The sequence below is a fragment of the Propithecus coquereli genome, unplaced genomic scaffold, assembly GCF_000956105.1.
Source record: "Propithecus coquereli isolate 6110/MARCELLA unplaced genomic scaffold, Pcoq_1.0 Scaffold75, whole genome shotgun sequence".
Lineage (NCBI taxonomy): Eukaryota > Metazoa > Chordata > Mammalia > Primates > Indriidae > Propithecus > Propithecus coquereli.
The window spans coordinates 1,832,144-1,847,569 of NW_012153618.1; the positions used below are offsets into that span (position 1 = coordinate 1,832,144).

General features: G+C 41.8%; 1 protein-coding gene across 1 annotated transcript; it reads right to left on the reverse strand.

The window, feature by feature from the left end:
• Window positions 1-1,862: 1,862 nt before the first annotated feature.
• GIMAP7 (GTPase, IMAP family member 7) lies at window positions 1,863-8,215 on the reverse strand. Its single transcript, XM_012662092.1, has 2 exons — window positions 8,161-8,215; window positions 1,863-2,848 (listed from the first exon to the last, which is right to left on the reverse strand). Exon 2 carries the CDS (start codon window positions 2,805-2,807, stop codon window positions 1,926-1,928), a length of 882 nt encoding a protein of 293 aa, XP_012517546.1. The 5' UTR covers window positions 2,808-2,848; window positions 8,161-8,215; the 3' UTR covers window positions 1,863-1,925.
• Between the last annotated feature and the right edge of the window lie 7,211 nt (window positions 8,216-15,426).

The following is a 15,426-nucleotide window of genomic DNA, read 5'->3' on the forward strand; positions in this document are numbered from 1 at the left end:
CAGCTGTGGGTAGGGGAAGGGAAGGGGAGAATGAAGGACTAGGTGGAGGAAGGATTGCATGCTGATAATCTCCAACTCTTCCTCTGGGAGGCAGTCCTCCCAGAATGACCAGGCCCTGTAGTCCTGCAGTTCTCCCAGTACCACTGAACCCCTGTGGTTCCTGCAATCTGGGCCAGAATTGGGAAATGTCTGTGTGGGGACAAGCAAGATGGATCCTGAGGAGTTGAGGCCTCCCGGTGAGAACAAAGTTGCCCAGTGTGTAGAGAAGCAGTATGGCATCTGCTGACTGGCTCAGTTCTGTCGGGTGGGAGCCAACCCCGAGGGAGCTGGGAGTCTGAAGCCCTGTCCACAAGAGGCTTTCCACTCACTGGTGGCAGCAGTCTCCGGGCTGGCATTGGCAGGTTTCTCCAGCAGCTCAGGAGCTGCTGGAGGGGAATTTTAACCACTTCGCCTACCCTTCTTGCTGGTCTCCAAGACTCCCAGGGCTTAGTCCCTACCAATGCCTTTCTCCTTGCAGTTCTGCTCTGCAACCTCTTCCCGTGGAGTCTCCTGTAGGTTCAGGCACCCTTCCTCCTGACCCTCATCTGATCTGTTTGTCTGTCTTTTCCTCTTTCATCGAAACTTTCTCCTTCTTGCAGAGACACTCTGGTGTTTCTCATCTGCCATCTTGCCTCTCCCCTAGATGAGACTTTGGACTTAGACTTTAAAATACTAGATACTAGAATAATTTAAGACTTTGGGGGCTATTAAATGAAATTAATGTATTTTTCATGTGATAAGGGCATGAATCTTGGGGTGCTAGGAACAGAATGCTATGGTCTGAATGTTTATGTCCCCCCAAAATTCATAAGTTGAAATTCTTACCCCCAAGGTGATGGTATTAGGAGCCAGGGCCTAGGGAGGTGACCAGGTCATGGGGGCAGAGCCCTCATGAATGAGATTAATGGCCTTATTAGAAGAGGCCCAAGAGAGACCCTTCATTCCTTCTACCATGTGAACTGAGAGCAAGAAAATGGCTGTCTATGAGGAACAGGCCCTCACCAGACTCAAATCTGCTGGCACCCTGATCTTGGACTTCTCAGGTACCAGAACTGTGAGAAATAAATTTCTGTTGTTCATAAACCACCCAGTTTACAGTGTTTTTTATAGCAGCCCAAATGGACTAAGACAATAGCTGAAGGAAACTAAATCAGTATGTTGCAGAGATATCTGCACTCTTATGCTCATTGCAGCATTGTTCACAACAGCAAAGATATGGAAACAATCCGTGTCCATGGACAGATGAATGGATAAAGAATATGTGGTGTTTTATTAACATTTCATTAATAATGGAATATTATTCAACCTTGAAAAAAAGAAAATCTTGCATTTGCAACAATATGGATGAAACTGGAGGACGTTATGTTAAGTGAAGTAAACCAGCCACAGAAAGACAAACACTGCATGATCTCACTTATATGTGGGATTTTAAAAACTAGAGCTCCCAGAAGCAAAGAATAAAATGTTGGTTGCCAGGGGCTAGGGACTAGGAGATATGAGGAGATGTTGATCAAAGAATACAAAGTTTCAATTATGCAGGGTAAATAAGTTCTCAAGATCTAATGTGAAGCATGGTGACCATAATTACTAACACCGTATTGTATTTCTGAAATTTTCTAAGAGAGTAGATCTTAAATGTTCTCATCGGGCCAAAAAAAAAAGTAACTGTGAGATGCTGATATGTTACTTACCTGGATTTAATAATTTCACAATGCACACATATAGCAAAACATCACATTGTACACCTTAAATATACACATTTTTTATTTGTCAATTATACTTAATAAAGCTGGGAGGCAGGAGGTATTATTGCAGCCATCTTTGAAAAATAAAATCCATCACATTAACAAATCACAGTAAGTTAAGGAGAAAGAATGAAATAGACATTAATTCCAAAACCAATGCCATATTTCTGAAAGCTTTTTAAAAATACTAGTTAAAATTTTTTCAAATGTATTACTCTCAGCTTCTTCCCTTATATTTCTTAGTTTTTCCTCGTATTTCCTCATTAGTGACTCTATTTTTTTCTCCTTTTCATTCTTTGATTTATGAGCATAATCCTTTTCTACTCTTTTTATTTTCTCATTTAATTCATCAGTGTAGGTTTTCCTCAAAAGCTCTGCCTCTCGTCTCACGCGTTTCTCTGTGTCCCTGTATATGGCGTCAGAAAAGTAAGACCCTCCGTTGGCTTGCACCATTTTCTCTATCAGCCCCACCAGCTCCTGCACCTGACTTTCCTTCTCTGCTTCTACAACGTTGCTAAATGCACAGTAGCGGTTGCCGCACTCTTGGATGATGTTTTGTAGGTTCACATCTGCTTCTGCTATAAAATCATTTAGCATTAGGCTCTGGCTCATTAACTCTTCTTTGCGAGTGAACAAAATGATCATGTACTTCATGGCTGGCTCCCCAAAGAGAGCCTTGATCAATGCAACGGTTCTCTGCTCTTCCTCTGTGTAGCGGCCCAGAGGCAGAACCAGAACAATGGCGTGAGGCCCTGGGCACGAGCAAAGGACACACTTGCTGATTTCCTTGCAGGTGGTGTGCAGGTTCTCCTTGGTGTCAAAGAGCCCAGGGGTGTCAACAACAACAAGTTCTCTCCCCTTCCATTCCCGCAATGCTCTCTGACAGGTCTTGGTAACAGCATGGGCAGCAATTCTAGAGTCAAAGATTCTCTCCCCAAGGATGGTGTTTGCTGTTGCACTTTTCCCACTTCCAGTCTTCCCTACCAGAACGATCCTCAAAGACTGGTCTGTATGCTCAGCCATGTTCACACCAAGAAGCTCTGGAGCTTAGGCACGCACAAGACCTCAAGGAGGGAAAGGAGAAGAAAAAAAAAAGATGAATTTAAGTAATAGGAACCATTCCCAGCCCTCTTTTCTTCCTCTCCCTGAAAATGTGTTATATTCTATTATCCATATTGATCCCAGTAGGGACTGAAAGATGAAATAGTTCAAAGACTATGAAAGAAATAATAAGGTAGTTAAAGAGTTTCCCCACAGAAGAGTACCAGGTCCAGATGGTTTCACAGGGAAATTCTATTAAACCTTTTAAGATCTGATCATCTCAATGCTACTTAAACTGTTCTCAACCATACAAAAAGAAGGAAAACTTTAAATTCTTTCTATGCAAGTATAATATTGATTCCAAAAGCTGGCAAAGATTTCACCAATAAAAAACTACAGATGTGTCTCATTTGTGAATATTGATGCAAAAATCCTAAATAAATTATTAGATAGTAACAAATGTACACCATGATTTAGGGTGATTTATTTCAGAAATACTGGGGGGGTCAGTCAATATGAGAAAATTACTACCATATACGCATAGATTAAGAAGAAAATTACCTAGATGCAGAAAGGACACTTGACCAAATTTAACACTGATTCATTTTTAAGCCATTTCATAAAGCAGAAATTAATACATACTTCTTAAATATAATTTTATTCAAATATAAATTTTTAAACTTTTGTCATCATTTTCTGGAACTAAAAATGCTGATTATGAAGTCCATTTGGATGCAGAGAAAAGCCAGTTAGCCTGGACAATCAAGAAAAGAAAGGCTGGGTGTGGTGGCTCACGCCTGTAATCCTAGCTCTCTGGGAGGCCGAGGCGGGAGGATTGTTTGAGCTCAAGAGTTCGAAACCAGCCTGAGCAAAAGCGAGACCCCATCTCTACTAAAAATAGAAAGAAATTAACTGGACAACTAAAAATATATAGAAAAAATTAGCCGGGCATGGTGGCGCATGCCTGTAGTCCCAGCTACTCGGGAGGCTGAGGCAGGAGGATCACTTGAGCCCAGGAGTTTGAGGTTGCTGTGAGCTAGGATGACGCCACGGCACTCTAGCTGAGGCAACACAGTGAGACTCTGTCTCAAAAAAAAAAAAGAAAAAAGAAAAGGAAGAACAAGAAAAGACCACCTCCACCAGAGAGTGAAACATTATAGCCTCTATAAAGAAGTATGACACTGGTGAATGAATAGAGAGACAGACTGTGAAACAGAAGCAGAAAATTAAGGAATAGACCATTGCTCATCTAATATTCATTTATGTTCAATTCAATTATATTATGTTACATTTATATTCCATAAAACACCATCTCATATCAATGGGGGAAAAGATGAACAATTTCATAAACAACATTGGGATAACTATATAACCATATAGAAAAGGATAAAATGGCATTGAATTCCTTATACCATGCAAATTCCTAATAGATCAGAAATTAAATGTAGAAAATTAGCCCATATATATAATAAAAGAAACACGGATAAATTTTTGTAAAGTGGGAGTAGGGAAAATTTTTCTCCCTTCCAAATACTAACCAGGCCCAACCCTGCTTAGCTTCCGAGATCAGGTGCATTCAGGGTGGTACGGCCACAGATGTAAATGTTTCCAACATTTAAAATAGTATAAGGAAAAGACTGAAAATTTTGATAACATAAAATCTAAAAAACAATGTAAGGCACAATACACCATAGACAAATTAAAACACAAATATCAAACTAGGAAAACATTCTTTTCAATTTATATCTAAGAGAGCTAATTTTCCTATTATACAAAGAATATCTTAGAGAAAGAAAAGATTAACAACTTGGCAGAAAATTGAGCAAGAGATATGAATAGTTCAAGGAACAAAGGAAATGCAAATATCCCTTGAATATATACAGAGATATTCAAATTCATTTATAACAGAGAAAAGTGAATATGCAGTAAAAAATAAAATATAATTACACCAAGATAAATATTTCTCAGCTATAGGTATGGCAAAAAATCCAAAAGTTTGCCTGTATAATTTAGTGGTAGATGTATAGGGGAAATAGGTCATCTCCTGTATGTCTTGTAGGAATGGAAAAACAGTCCACATCTCTAGAGAAGAAGGTAGCAATATCTTGCAAAGTTCATATGTATTTACTCTTTGACTATCAATCCCAATTTTAGGATTTATCCCAAGTCTATACTGACAAAAATGTAGAAGGGAGTATGCACAGGGCGATTCATGCAGCACTATTAGTGATAGCAAATGACCAAAAACCTATCAAATGCCAATCAGTAGGAGACCAGATGAATAAACTGAAGTATAGTCACACCATGTACTTACTATCCAACTGTAAGAAGGAATGAGAAATATTTCTATATACCAGTATGGAGAAATCTCCAGGATATAGCACTAAGTGAAAAAAGGAAGGTGAAGAAAACAATGTATGGTTTACTACTCTGTATATAATAGGGAGGAATAGGAGTTATATATATAAATAATTTTTCATGTACATGTGAAAAAGCAATGGCAGGATCATCTGAAAACTAAACAAACTAAAAAGTTGCCTTTTTTGAAATGGTGGAGGACAGAAACTGGAAACTAGTAAATGAAACAAACGAACCTAATTATAGTTTGTGTGGCAGATGAACCATACAAAGAATTGGCCCAAGAGGCTTGAAAATGCAATAATTTCAGTGTGTGTTTGTGTGTGCGTGTGTGTGCTGTTTTGAAGACCATCTAAAAGGCATAAACAATGGTCAACCCAGTAGCAGTGTGCACACTGAGACCTCAGATTGTGATTGTCAAATGCCATTTTCCACCCAAGAAATTAGGGGTCCCAGAAGACAGTACTGATTCCAGGTCTGAGCCAGGAAACATACAAGTTCAGCCTAGAACATCTTTTCATAGTAGAAACCAGGGATGCTATAAAAAATTGCTATGGTCTTATCAGAAGGACTCAGAAGCCACCTTAATGATGTTCCAACTGGACAAAGATGGGACAGTTTGAGCATCAATAAGAAAAATAATTCCAATGGATAGAAATATACCAAATATGTTAAAACCAATAGTTTATAACAATACTGTCTTCCTATAAGAAGTTAATTCCTCCCTTTGGAGTATGCTAGGAAAGTAACTCAATATTCTGAGCATTGACATATAAAGGGAAAAAATCAAACATTAAAATCTCATATTCTAACTGTATCTCATGAAATAAAAGAACTGCTGAAGGGAAATTTCTCTGCATAGGATTATTCCATGTAATAAATGAAGAAAAAATTGTAGAAGTAGAATATCATCACTTGGGAACTCTTAATGAAACAATAAATTCATTCTAGGCAATCATTAGCATCTGCTAACATCACAAAAAGAGAGACAACCAAACATTATGTGACCTCTAATGGAAGTGGAGAACAACAACTATGAAGTATGCCCACCATAAACGTATCCAACTTTAATCTTATGCAACCTCTCCCTTAATATAAATTCACACAACACACTGGAATGAGAAAAGCGTGTTAAGTGACATCACTGGGATGTAATCAGCAAAACGAACACCATGCAGTCCTGTTGGACCAAAGACTTCCCCTTCCTTAAACAAAGAAATTCCACAGAAGGAAACAAGGAAAGGGGAAACCTACACCTTGAGTGAAATTTAAGAGACGTCGAACAATCTCAATTGTTTATGGACTTTCATTAGATCCTACTTCAAACAATTCATAAAATTATGAGACCATCAGGGAAATCTGAATACAACTGGTAAAAAATTATAGTTGCTTTTGAAGTCCAGTTGTGGAATTGTGGGCATATTTTTTAACTGGTCTTTATCTTTCAAAGATGTATACCAAATATTCACTGATAAAACGATGTAACATCTGAGATTTGCTTCAAAATAGTCTGGCATAGGCGGGGAGTAGATGGCTGAAACAAGACTGGCATGAATTGATGCTTGTGGACCTTGGGATAGGTACGTAGAAGTTCCTTATATTATTCTTTTTATCTTTGAATAAGTTTAAACTTTTCCACAATAAAAAATTTAACATGCATATAATGTAACCACTACTGAGTATACACTGTATATCAGAGCCCCCTGATAGACATGTCTCGAACATTATCCCATTTACTCTTCCTAAATACTTGCAGTGAAACTGATTTTATTGTCCTAATTTCTAAAATGAGGAAACTGATGTGGCTCAAAGGCGCTGGGAAACGTGCCCCCAGTGGCCGTGCTAAGCGGTCCTGGGCAGAGCAGGCCTTCGACTCGAGGTCTGCCGGACTCCGCCGCGCTCACTTTCCACCGTGCGCACCGCGGCCTCGCCTTGCTTCCTCTCGGGCCGTGATTCTAAATGTCAGCCTACGTCCCATCGCAGAGAGACGGGGGGCCGGGAGTCAAGCAGGAGGGCTTCACGTTTCCCTGTGGACTTTTCTCTCTCCCACACTGAGAAGCCAAAGCTGAGGGAGGCAGCAGAAGAAATCATTTTAAGACTTTCTCAAGTGGTTCTTGGACGACCCAGAGGACCTTCCGCTAAGAGAAAGGCTGAGAAGTGAGAAAAGCACGTGCTTTGGACGTGGGCAGACCTACACTGTGGCCAAACCCACCTAGAAAACGTCATAAGCTGCTTGAGGTTCAGTCCCCCTGCTAGGAGAGGGACAAGGAAACCGACCTTGCGGGGCTGACCTGAGGCTTTCGTGGAGTCATTTCTGTAAGGTCGTTTCTCACTGCCTGGAGCACGGCAGCCACTCAGTACCAAGGTAGTCGCTACGGAGTGCTGCCACTGCACAGGAGAGCCAGGGACTGGAAGACACTTGAGTGACTTACCTAGAGCCACATTGCCCCTTAAAAGTGCATCGGGCTACACTGTTTCTTCACCTGTCACACTATTGGCGGCACGGCTTCTCTTTGTTCAATGCTGGAAAGGAGTCAGCAGACTTAATTCTAGCTTTTCTGGCATGAGAGGCCTGGGAAACCCTTGGAGAGTCACTAAACTCTCTGGGATTATGATTCCTTTTTAGCAATAGGAGGAATTTAGACAGGTTGTCTCCAAATTGCCTTCCAGCTCTTGAAATCTGCCTTGGGAGCGCTTAATTTCCTCTGAAGCTTACGCGGCAGCGCTCTGCATGGACCACAGGAGCCGCGGGCAGCAAGGGCGTCCTGCTAGACGTGAGATGCATGGACGCGCGCTCACAGATCTCCGTACCTCGCTCTCCCCCTGCCAAGGCCGCCACCCTGGCAGCACCCTCTGTGCGGTGCTGCTGCCGCGGTGTCCTGTCCCTCCTCAGAGCAGAGTGCGTCCCACAGATGCCCTGTCCCCTACTGCCCGTCGCAGCCCTGTGGCGCAGGGCCCTCTTCTCAGCCAGGCTCACCTCTTGAACGCGTGGATGAGTTCTCAAGTTTTCTCCGATGAGGCTGTGGCAGCTGCTGCTTTTGCCTGAAGTGTGAGGCAAAAGTGTTTGCACCCCCTAACACCTCTGAGCCAGGAAGCCCAGACTGGGTGGAGCCAGTAAAGAAATTGTTTGCCTTTAAAGAGACAGAAACATTGTTCCATAATTTGGTGGATGCTTCAGTTTTGCCACATTGAAACCTTTTGCCCAGGTGCTGACATTTCCAAGGCAATATTTTTTGTTTGGGTGATAGTGACGGGTCCCAAACGGCCTTTATTAAATGACCCAAATATTGCCCAGAAAGCATTAGGCACAGTGCCTGCCTGGTCATCTTCCCTGGGTGGAGTCAGCCACTGAGGGGTGATTTGGGGAAGAAGGAAGACAGGTGTGTACCTTGCTGTGTGCAAGTATAGCGCCGGGGGGTACTTCTTAGTGATTGTAGAATATGGGTTTTTTATTATCGTCTTTCAGGAAGGTCTCAAGCTGCTTATTCAAGAATTAATGCGCTGAGGTTAAAGCCAAAAGAGTGTAAACCTTTAGAAACCAATAGAGAAAAAATGAAGGTGAGGACTGAAAAGTCTGCAGTGACCACATAGCTCCTCTAGTGTTTTCATACGGTTCTTCCTCACTTGATAATCTGCACAACCTGACGAGTAAAGATGCACCCAGGTAACAGACCCCCTACTCACCTTCTCAGCCTTCCCACCCACACCAATCCTCCTGCCCCAGGCTTAAGCAGAGATAGAGTTTCCTGGATTTACTGAGGGGATGCTCTGGAATTGCTTGAGGTGAGAGGCAGGCTCCCAAAGCTTTCATGGTTGACCAGATGCTCTAGTTGGCTTTTGCATCACCATAAGAACATAATGTTTCTGTTACACATGTGTGTGTGTGTGTGTGTGTGTGTGTGTGTGTGTGTGTGTGTGTGCATACAAAAAAACTCAGGGCTTTTTCTGCTGCTGTGATGTTAGACAAATGCAAAGCTTAACTTATTAAAACACTGCAGAAATACTGAAGGAGATGAAAGGAAGAGTTCCTCACGCTGCCCTGGCTCTTACACAAATGATCTGTGTTACTTTGGTCTATCAGTTTCCTGTTGCCGCCATAACAAATGACCAAAAATTTAGTGGGCTAAAACAACACATATTTTCCCTCTTATAGTTCCAGAAATCAGAAGTCTAAAATGAATCTTATGGGGATAAAATCAAGGTGCTAGCAGGGTTCCTTCTAGAGGCTGCAGAGGAGAATCAGCTGCCTGCCTCTGCCACCTCCTATGTGCTGCTGATAGTCTTTGGCCACCTCACACCAGTCTCTGCTGCCATATTCACAATGCCTTCTTCCTCCTGTGACCTTCTTGCCTTCCTCCCTTGTGACTTAGATCCTCCCAGATAATCCAGGATAGTCACCCCATCTTTAAATGTTTCATTTACTCACATCTGCAAAGATCCTTTTGCCATATAAGGTAACAGGCATAGGTTCTTTCCATTACCGAATCTATATTAGTTTTGTGGGCTGCTCTAAGAAATTACCACAAACTGGGTGGCTTAAAACAATAGAAATGAACTGTCTCACAGTTCTTGAGGTCAGAAGTCCAGAATCAAGCCGTCACCAGGGCCATGTGCTCTCTCTGAAGACTCTAAGGGAGGATCCTGCCCGGCCCTTTCCTGGTTTCTAGTGGTTGCTGGCAACCCTGGCATTCTTTGGCCTGTAGATGCATCACTCCCGTCTCTGCCTCTGTTGCCACATGGGTTTCTCCCTGTGTGTTCGTCCACATTTCACTCGTTTTATAAGGATAAGAGTCATTGGATTAGGGCTCGCTGTAAAAACCTCATCTTAACTTGATTATGTCGCAAAGACACTATATCCAAATACGGTCACATTCTGAAGTACTAGGGGTTAGGACTTGAACGTATCGTTTTTGAGGATGACACAGTTCAATCCATAACAGATGGTAAGAAAGGGACAGTATATGCAATTCGAGGGTGAAAAACCACAGATCTCTTCCTTTCCAGTCCCGGTTGCAGTTAGTAGGTTAAGCCCATGTAAGCAGCTTTCGTTCATCACCAGTGCTTGGAAGACTCCCACTGTGCAGGGCTCAGCGTGCGTATCACTCCACCTGGAACTCCGCAGCTGTTATAGTCTGCCTCAGCCTTTCCTTCCAGGCCAACCTGCCTCTACTCCACTCCTTGAGAAGCAACTAAAGACAATGTTTCAGTGGAGCTCTGCCTACCTGAAATCTTGGTCATAGCTCCTGTTGATACCTGTTTTACCCTGTGGCGAGGAATGAAGGAGATAATGAGATGAAGGCCAGTTTCTGGGACACAGTAGGCACCCAGTAAATGCTGGTAATGACCCTGTCTTAGTCTTTTCAGGTTGCTGCAACAAAATACTATAGACTGGGTGGCTTACAAAAAACAGAAATTTATTTCTCACAGTTCTGGAGGCTGAGAAGTCCAAGGTGAGGTGCCGGAAGATTTGGTGTCTGGGGAGGGCCTGTTTCCTAGTTCATAGCTGCCACCTTCTCACTGTGTCCTCATGTCACATGGTGGAAAGGGTGAAGGGTCTCTGTCGAGCCTCTTTCGTAAGGACACTAATCCCATTCATGAGGGCTCCACCTTATGACCTAATCACTTGCCAAAATCCCCAGCTCTTAACACCATCACGTTGGGGATTAGGTTTTAATATATGAATCAGGTGGGGGCAGGGGACGCAAACATTCATACCGTAGCGGAGCCCTCCATTCCAAGTTGGTCGCTGCTCTCTGCCCACATCCTGCGTTTCTACTGCCAATGCTTCACTCATGCTACTTCTGCCTCTCTTTCCTGTTTGAGATCAAAAAAGCAAAATCACGACCGTCATGCAAATATAAAATAAACACACATCAAAGATTTTACTTAACTCATTGATCAAGGAGAGAACCAGTAAGATATCATAATTGGTTCAAAGAGCATTTGAGAATTTGGGGTAGTTTGTAGGGAGATGGGATTCCTGGATTGAACACAAAACTGCTTAGTGCCCAAGACAGTCATAAAATGTAACTTCTGGGTGTATGTTCCACCAGACAGAAAATTATTTGCACATCTATAAGACAAAAATCTACAAGTTACCTCTCTGCCCTTAGAGAGTTGTAAAATATCTCAGATAATAAATAGTCAAGCCTAGCATCGCACAGAAAGAACAGCCAATAATCTCTCCCGTCTATTTCTACATTTTGGGTCATTTTAATGGCATTCTCTACCTTGTGATCCTACATAATCTTCAACAAGTATTCTGGATCCCTAAAACACTGATATTATGATATATGGCCTGATTATTTACATATAGGCAGTGAGAGTTTTAATCAACCAGATAGACCTCCCTGAGTTCACTCAGCAAATCTAGATTTGGTAGTTACTTAACAGATTTAAGTAACTACCAATGCCAAACAATTAACTTCTGTTTGCAAATTTCCAAAATGAATCTTGAATTAGACTGTCAAGTCTCTATCATTTGTTCTACTAACATAAGTGTAGGAACCCAAGACTAAGACACTTTTTCTAACATTGTACATACAGTTCCTATAAATCTAGGTGAATTTCCCTCTTCTTGAGGTCTCCAAAATTTTCGGAGGTTCCTGGCCTGCCAGGGAGTGGCAGGCCTGCACATGTCCTACTACCTGAGAGACTGGGACCCGAGAAGCCAAGTACCATGTTTTTTTCTTGGGAAGGTTTTGGGGGCCTTAGCTCCTATATAATCAACCATCGGTCTTTAGTAGTGGTCCTGTTGTATGTGATTGAATGAAAATCACTCTCAAATATCACACTCTAGGTATGGCCTTGGTGTGTAATTGATTTGTCCAATTGCATCTTCATAAAAAGGAGTGTAAGCTTTTATGGAACCTATGCAAATAGTTACATTGTCATAAAAAGTAAGGAGACTCAGTGGAAGTATTTGTTTTCGAATTCTGAGGGTGAGAGAAAAATCAGATAACATTAAAAAATTGTTACAGTTTACAAATGCACAGTCTACTAAATTGTGGATTAGATATAGTATAAAGAGAAAGAAATGGGATTTCCTCATATATGCATAAAAATAGAACACTAGAAATAATACTAAGAATATTCCAAACAACTAACAACAAGGACATTTCCTTTATCAATTCATTCAGTCCTATGTAATTAATTTTCGTTCTCTTGGGTCAGCAGTCTGATTTCAAGAGAGAGACATGCAACTCTTCCTTTCATATGAACACTTGGAGGCCATTGTCGGGTTATTAATTGGCCTAATTTCAATATTGTTGAGTCTAAGGAAATAGGGAGGCCCAAGGAGAGGGGGAGAGACGGGGAATGACCAGTTAGTGGAGCCGTCAGAACACACAACATTTATTAATAATAATTAAGTTCACCATCTTACCTGGGTGCAGTTCGTGGCACGGCAAAACAATGACAAGAGTAACATCAAAGATCACTGATCACAAATCATCATAACAGATACAATAATAACAAAAAAGTTTGAAATATTGTGCGAATTACCAAAAGGTGACACAGAGGCACAAAGTGAACACATGCTGTTGGGAAAATTGCACCAATAGACTCGCTCAATTCAGGGTTGCCACAAACCTTCAATTTGCTTAAAAAAAAAAAACCCACATTATTGGGCAGTGCAATAAGGTGAAGCACGAGTCGAGGTGCGCCTGTCCATTCTTCCTCGCTCCTCACCGCACATTTGGCGCAGAGGCTCCTCTCGGTGATGAGAGAGGCAGCTGTGGCTTTCCCAGAAGGTCATTTTAGACACCACTTGAGACTGTTGCTCTGGGCTTTTTCATTTCCCAGGTTCCTGTGACCCTACAGCTGCCTCCACCCCACTGCCCTTTGCTTTACTCTTTCCTTTTGCAGAAGTATTTAACTTCTGTCATCAATTTATACACACCAAACAAAAACAGAAAAAAAAATTGTTACCATTAAAGAAAGACAAAGGAAATTGAGGTGTGCAATTAAGACCCTCTGTGCTCTTATGGGGAGTAGGCAGACTGTCGAGATGGTATGAGCTGACTAGGTCACGAGACCACCTCTGCCTAAAAGGATGCCCCAGTCTCACCAGCAACACCTGACCTCATACTCTTATAGAATACCCAATTTACATCGACGTAATTGTTTCATCATTGAAGAGGAGGATTTTATCCCTTAAAAAATGAGACAAAACGAGCTTTTGTGCATCTAAATATTCAGGTGACTTCTCCCTAGCTGACCCTGGCAGCACAGGATCACTGACTACATCTGAGTAGTGGAACAGTCATTAGGATCCTTCTGTTAGCCCAGTGACGCCAGTCTTGTTCCACGAGCTTCAGTAGTACATTCTCATAGGAACATATCGGCTCTGAATATCTCCCATTAACACGGGAAATGTAGTGTCAGTGGGAAAGTGTGTGCGCTGATCCTGCCACTAGCAATATCGATGGATTTAGGGCAAAAAAAAATAACCTTACTGAACCTCAGTATCTTTACAAATAAAAAGATAGGAAAGTATTAAATTATCTAAGTTTGATTCCTACTATGGCATTACATGCTACTATGATATTTAGGCCTCACTCAATGGGCACAAATTCTCAGACTCTCCCAAATCACGAGCCCTGGCCCATTTACCCACAGTACTTCTCAGATGTTGGTTGGAACATAGGTATAAACCTACAGGGTGGTGCAGAGAACAATGATCCTCAAAAGGAAACCACAATGGACTCTCAGGGTTGAGGAGTCTGGTGTGAGGGAGCCCTCCTCTTTGCCCAGTGACATCGAGTCCCTGTGGTCACGAGAGTAATGTGCAGACAGTTCCAGGTGCCAGCTTTACTTATGGCTCAGCACAGAATAGCCAAGGACGCAGGAGGCAAGGAAACAGGCATTTTCCTCCCATAGGTTTCTGATGCTCTCAACACACACCAGATTCCCTCATTACCTGTCTACATAGGCTTTTTGTTCCCAAAGCTCCAAAACCGTAGTGTTTCCTTAGAGGGAAAGAACTCTAAGCTATGCCGTGATACTAACGATAAGCAGAAAGTCTGCTAAGGAGAATAGAAATTGGGGAAAGAGTCAAGAGGCTGACACAGGATCAGACAGCACTCAGTAACTTGCCCTCTCATGAGGATTTCTGACTTGGTTTGCACAGTTTCTTCTATTATCTTCATTTCTTCCTTTTGGTTTCAGTGTGGCAGTACTTCAATCCTCTCATAAATAAAGTGTTCTCAACTACTTTATTATAAAGGATAAATGCTATAAATCAAACCTAAGAAGGGATAAAGGAACAATTGTAATGTAACCTATAAATATCAAAGTATAAATTTTTGCTTCCCATAATCACCTATATCTTCAAGAAATTAGCAACAAGATGATTTATTATGATTTCACTTGTGTATAAAAAAACACATCCTGCCTCAGCCCCAGCCACTTCCTGCCTTACCTCCTCCCCATTCGACCTTACCTGTCACTTAAAGTTGTGGTCATATCACAGGCGAGAAAAGCTAGGTTACGGGGCCCATGTCTCCATCTTTGTACCTGCCAAAGTGTTCAGAAGGAACTGGAGGGGGAAGGCACAGGCTTGCTAAAAGACTGAAACCTAATCACAGGACTGTACAATGCTTCCCTTCCCCCCACGCCTTACCAACACATCACTAAAAACATATTTACAGCAATTCCTTTTACCCAGTACATCATGTCCAGCTGTCAAGAAAAAAATCACAGAGCATACTAAACACAAAAAACACAGTTTGAAGAGACAGAGCAAGCATCAGAACCAGACATGATAGGGATGCTGGAATTATCAGACAGGGAATTGAAAACACATATGATTAACATGCTAAGAACTCTAAAGAATAAAGTAGACAGCATGCTAGAACAAATGCATGATGTAAGCAGAGAAATGGAAACCCTGAGAAAGAACCAAAAAGATATACTAAAGATCAAAAACACTGCAACAGCAATGAAGAAGGCCTTTGATGGGCTTATTGGTAGACTGGACAAGACTGAGGAAAGAATCTCTGAGCTTGGGGATATAGCAATAGAAACCTCAAAAACTGAAAAGCAAAGAGAATAAAAACCAAAAGAGAACACAACAGAATATCCTAAAATGGTGAGACAACCACAAAAGGTGCAAAATACATGTAACGGGAAGAGCAGAAGAAAAAAGAGAGAAAGGAATAGAAGAAATATTTGAAATAATAATGACTGAGAGGCCGGGCGCGGTGGCTCACGCCTGTAATCCTAGCACTCTGGGAGGCCGAGG

Bases quoted from the DNA above. Each gene is read 5' to 3' on its own strand.
- GIMAP7 (XM_012662092.1), bottom strand. From the start codon at position 2,807: ATGGCTGAGCATACAGACCAGTCTTTGAGGATCGTTCTGGTAGGGAAG.